General features: G+C 57.5%; 1 protein-coding gene across 1 annotated transcript; it reads left to right on the top strand.

Moving 5' to 3' along the window:
• Window positions 1-48: 48 nt before the first annotated feature.
• On the top strand, window positions 49-5,358 carry NICN1 (nicolin 1, tubulin polyglutamylase complex subunit; the record flags this gene model as incomplete). The annotated part of the gene is made up of 5 exons (XM_085313392.1): window positions 49-246; window positions 879-992; window positions 1,458-1,529; window positions 4,486-4,590; window positions 4,833-5,358. Coding segments are annotated over 5 exons (531 nt in total), but the record flags the coding sequence as incomplete, so codon positions are not given.
• Window positions 5,359-5,641: the final 283 nt, after the last annotated feature.

Genomic DNA, 5,641 nt, shown 5'->3' with positions numbered 1-5,641 from the left:
GGGGGGGCGGCACCCATGCTGGGCCCAGCACAGGCGCACTGACCCTGCCTGGATGCGCCGCCTCCCCCCCAGCTGCAGGAGATCGTGTTCAGGAACTTCTACACAGCTTTCCTGAGCGTGCGGGTGCAGCGCGCTGGCGCCGAGGGCTCCCGCAAGTGGGTCACCTGCCTCCGCGACTACTGCCTCATGCCCAGCCCGCACACCGAGCAGGGCTCCCAGGACTACTTTTCCCTCTTCCGGCACCAGGTGGGTCCCCTGGCCTTGAAGCAGCCATGKGGGTGTCCTGCTCCCAAAGCCTACCTTCCTCCCCAGCCAGCCCTGGGCTTCACACCGCAAAGCCCACAGGGGCTGCAGGCTCTGGATGCAGCCAGTGAAAGAGATACCGTCAAGGGGAGGACTGGCGCTGCGTGCTCAGCCTCGGGGGGGCTCCCTCCGCTCTGCACGTGGCCCCTGTAATGGGGCCCGCTGGTTTCCGGTCTGCGGGATGGCACTGCGAGGCGTGCCAGCGGGGTTGCTCCCTGCCGTACCTCTGCACCAGCTGTGGGTGGGTCCCCTGGTGCCACCCACGCGTGCGCCTCCTCATGCTGCCAGCCAAAGGCTGCCATCCCTCCTCTGTGCATTAGGATGCTCTGTGGTGGTTCTGTGTGGACCCCTGCCTGGTTCTGCTCAGATAACCACAGTAGGGTGATATTTATCTTGGTTGCCTTATTCAAAAGACTCTAGCATGTGATTTATTTATTTATCCATTCTTTTTGGAGTGRATCCCAAAAGCTGTCTCAGAGCAGGCAGTGGCCTGGACGTTCCCAAGCCACTCTGTGCTGCGTGCTCCAGCCCAGTCCTTGGCAGTGACAGCTTTCACCTTGTCCTTGTCTCGGCAGATGCTCTGTGACGTTGACCAGGTGACAGCAGTGCGATTCATCCTGCGGCAGCCGTCACCAGTCTGGGTCCATTTCACCATTGAGGAGCTGCAGATTTATCCCCTCAACCAGAAGGTGACTGGGTGCTGGTGGTTTGCTCTGTGCTTCCTCCCTAACATGGGGAGAGTGGTCTGAGGCAGGTCACTGTCCCCAGTTGTGCAACGGGTGACACAGCTTCAATAACTACATTCCTTCTAGACATCTCGGGCCCTGTGCAGGTTAGCAGTGCTGCCTGGTGCAGAGCTGAGTGAGCTTTCCAAGGTTCAGGCTGCTTGAGGCCTTGTCCATCATTAGTCTGCTTGGGGTCCCCTTGTTCCCTGGTGTGCTCCAGGACCTGGGAGTGGGATTGTGCTGCCCAGCCCTGGGTCCTGCTAGTGTGAAGAATGCATGTCTGTTTGAGCAGGTGGACTGAGCTGAGGTTTRCTGACACCCAAGCCTCAGTTGTAAACACTGGAGCAGTCCAGACTGCAGTGCCACTAGTGTGAGGGATGGTGGTGGGATTGGGGTGAGTGCTTGTGTCATCCTTTCAATCTGTTCCAGAGTCCAGAGAAAGATTTTCCCTCCTGGCTCTCCCAGCTGACTCCTCTGGAGCAGCCAGCCAACCTGCATGGGGTGAGTAGTCTGTTAAGGTATTACCAGGGAAGGAGAGCCCTGGCTGTGGGAGCAAACACCTCTTGCATGCTGTTTGGGTGGGAGGGTGTGGAGCCCAGGTCCATGGCCAGCGTACGTGGCCGTACACTCCAGAGGACGAGTAGCAGCACAGCAGCAGCTAACGCTCACACACTGTGCTCGTCTGCCCTTTCCAGCCAGAAMCCGGCTGCCCCTGTGGAGCATCCCAGCTCAAAAGAAGAAGCTGTCCCCAGGAAGCGCTCAGAGCTTTGTGCTGTGGGAAAAAGGACCAGTCAAATCCTGGGCTTGTGTGTGTTTCTGGGGCCTGCAAGGAGCAGGCAGGATGGTGGTGGCGTTTGGCTTTCCTGATTCACACCAGGGCAGCGGGCATGTAAGGTGTGATCTGGTTGCACCAAAGTGCCCTAAGAAGGGATAAGTGACCATGGAGGTGAAGGCAAGCCCGACCAGCRTTCGAATGATGTGCCGTGGGCAATCTTGGTTCAGTGTGTACAAGGGGAGGAGGGGGAAGAAAGGAAGCATGCAGAGCAAGGAAAAAAATGGGGAGACAAAATATGTGGGATGAATGAAGGGTAGAGAGGCTCTGCAAGCACAGGCACTAGGAAGCACTGATCCAAAGGAAAAGCACATGGTGTATAAGAGGAGGCTGGGAGAACCAGGTTCATTCAGCCTGGAGAGGGGAAGATGAGGGGGATTGTATTGTCATCTGCAACTCCCTGGAGGGAGAGCATAGAGGAGATGGAGCGAGGCTCTTCATGGAGGTGCACAGCAGCAGGAGGTGAAGCAGTGGCACAGGTTGGGATATGGGAGATTCCTGTTATACGACAAAACTCCTCACGTTGAAAGTGAGCCAACACTGGAACAAGGTCTGGAAGGTGTTGTGGAATCACCAGCCTCAAAGACAAGTCAACCCTTGGCTGGACATGGGCCTGAACAGCCTGTTCTAGCTTTAAGTTGACCCTGCTTTGAGTGGTGGGGTTAGACCTTCTGGTCTCAGTTATTCCATGATTCCCCAACCATGGAGCCCAGAGGGCTGCTCCAGAGGACTGTGTGGTGCACATGGCTGGAGATAGCCTACAGTGGCCCTAGGGAAAAGGAGGAAGGAGCTTTCTTCACCTTCAGAAACATGGAGGAACGGGGCCTGGAGTAACCCTTGCACTGAGACAGGCTGTGGCTGAGCCAGAGTTGTGGTTGTTCCGGCAACATAAAGCAGGAGAGAGCTGTTTAGCAGAGCTCAAGACAGGGTGGGTAATGCCCCCATGCTGGGGGGCAGATCTCAGTGCATGGTACCAACTTTTCTGTGAAGTGTCTTGCCCCATCTGTGGCCTTTTTGCTGCAGGCCCTGACCAGGAATGAGTTGAGAAGCCCAGAAGTGATCCAACTTTTACGGGAAGTGGCTTGCAGAGTTCAGACAAAAGCAAATCTCCCCTGGGTTGTGCAATGCAGGCTTTAAATCTGCTTGTCCTTCACTGTGGGGATGGGGAAAATCACTGAGGGACCAATGGTAAGTGGCATTGCTCAGCCACCTGGTGGGACACTTGGGAACAGGGGAGGTGTCACTACTCCCTGGTGTTCCTGGGTGTTTTGCACCCTCAGGCAGTTTGCAAATGGCAAAGAGTGAATTATAGCTGTTGCCCAGCTCTGACAACATGCAATTAGAAGGAGGTAACAGCCTCYGCCTGTGGCCATGGAGTGTGTTTACAGCTTTCAGCACTGCCAACCAAGTCTTCCTGACAGGCAGGAGCAAAGTCCACGAACAGGGCAGAGGAAAGTGGAGGTTTTGCTGATGGGAGAGAAGAAGGACTTCTCCTTTGTGCAGTTAAAATGCATTGAGCCGATTTCTTCYGTTGCCCGTAAAACCACGCCCTGAGCTAAGAGTTGTCTCACACGACTTCCCCAGCCAGCAGTGCTTCTGGGAAGATGAGAGGGCAGTTTTGGTGGCACAGTCTAGACTGTGATGGCAGTGAGTATTTTCTGTACAGCCCTCCTGGGTTTGAAGCTCTGGTTCCTGCCCTGCTGTTGGACAGGGTGGTATGTGAGAGGACTCCCCCGGCCCCCTTGTCAACCACTCATTCCTTCTGTCTTAGATGAGGCACCTTCCAACTCTACCCGTCTCCCAGAATGGCTGATAGACTAGGAGGCGGATGCTGAAGTTAAACCAGCCACTTGGCWGCCCTGGGGGAAACCTCACCCTGCTGTATCTGCTAGCGGCTGAGAGCAGGAGTTGGGGTATATGGGAAGTGGGGTGCACAGCTCAGAGCTTTGACCTGGTTTGCCGTGTTTTGGTTTGGAGGAGTGATTCGCAAAATGGCACGTGAGTTTGCAAATCCTGGTTGACTGTAGGTCCCTCCCTGGGAGACTGCACCTGGAGAGGAGGTTTTGTGCCACCTCTGATGTAAARCTTATGATCTTGGAAGGGCCTGAGGAGTGCAGAAGGGGGGGAGGTTGTTGAGAGACTCTGGACTGTGTGATTAGGTTTTTAATCATTAGCTAATGATCTAGTTTTCGTCCTCCTCACCAACAGAGACAGGCTGTTTTGGAGCTGGGGACGGCCATAGCTCAGGGCCACTGGAGTCACCAGGTGGCTGTTTTCCTAGATCATGGCTCTACTTTCCCTGGGTTGGGAAACTACCATTGGGTCAGGAACAAGGTGCTGCTTCATCCAGGGCATGATTGCCCAGCTCTCTCAGGGCAGCCACACAGCTCGGGCTCAGGAGAAGGGGGCTCCCTGCAGCTGTGGGGCTCAGGAGGCAACTGTCTGTGGGGAGATGGACAGAAGTCCTGCCCTGTTGGCTGCCTTAGGTCAGGGTAGTCCAGCTGTTCTGGTGCTGGGGGCTTTGTTCTTGGCCGTGGTGTTGCAGCCCTGCTCTATCCGGGCTGTGTTGTGTTAAGAGTGCTCTGACCCTGCTCTTTTTGCTGCATCGTTTCTGCTTCTTGCTAGGAACTCCCTGATCCAGAGAAGGTATCGACGGAGGTCCAGCAAATGTGGGTGTTGACAGAGGTGATCCGTGCTCGCCAGGCAGCTGCCCGCATCGGGCGCTTTGATGTGAGTCGCATCACCCTGATCCTAGGTGACCTGGCCTTGCCATTGCCATCTGTGTGACTGGAGATGGCAGTCCACAGCATCACTCATGGGTGTGGGGAGCCCTCCCAGAGGGGCTGGTTCCAGTGGGAGGGTTTGGAGTGCTGAGGCCACATGGGTGCCCCACCAGAGTGATGGTGCTGGGGAGGAAGGGATAGAGCACATTACAGTGCTYGATGGAGACTGACTATTGCTTCATCTTCCAGGTGGACGGCTGCTACGACATCAACCTGCTTTCCTACACGTGAGCTGGCTGGTGGGAGACTGCTGCTCCGCGCTGCCGGGGCCCCAAAGGGGACATGAGAGACTTCAGTGTTCCCAAATGCACTTTTGTCCCTCCTGCACTGGGCTGTTTCCAGGCGTTGCCCGTTCCTTTGCCYGACTCCTCTTGTACTAGTGCTCAGTGGTGAGCAGCGCTGCCTCCCCAGGAGCCCCGTCTGAGCCTCTTGCTACACTGGTGCCCTCGGTGCGGTTTGCTGCCGGCGTGTCCCATCCTGTCGCTCTGGGCCACCCTGCTCCGTGGGGTAGGCGGAGGCGGTCTCTACAACCATACCTGCCCAGGGAACGGTCCCTGGCCTTGTCTCTGSGGTGCCTGCTGCTGCCTCGCGGGGCCGTCCCAGGACGAAGCGGAGAACGGGGGGGCCGGGCCCGGGCCTCCGTGCTGCCCGCTTTGTTCGGAGAACCTTGCTCSCTCTGGAAGAGACTAAATCACGACTAAAAGCTGCTGCCTTGGCTCTGGCTGCGCCTGCGTGTCCTGAGGGGGTCCCTCTTTGGGAAACCCAGGGCGACCTGGATGGCTGCTGGCCCCCTCCTATGGGGCCACAGGCAGGTGGGGGGGGGTCCCGGATTGCCCCGGCTCGCCTGGTGGCCCCACTCCCCCTTGCTGCTGTGGGTCACCCACGGTGGCTGGGCTGGGCTGCCWGCGCCGCGGGGCCCCTTCAGAGCCCACCAGCCCTAGGGCTGAGCACCCCCTCCCGGCTGTGGGGCAGCGGCCCCCACCGCAGCCCCGCGGCTG

Source organism: Rhea americana, unplaced genomic scaffold (genome assembly GCF_003343005.1).
Source record: "Rhea americana isolate MKP2758 unplaced genomic scaffold, rheAme1 scaffold_384, whole genome shotgun sequence".
Taxonomy (NCBI): Eukaryota; Metazoa; Chordata; class Aves; order Rheiformes; family Rheidae; genus Rhea; species Rhea americana.
The sequence above is the reverse complement of the archived record's forward strand: the minus strand, read 5'-3'. Positions and strand labels throughout refer to the sequence as shown.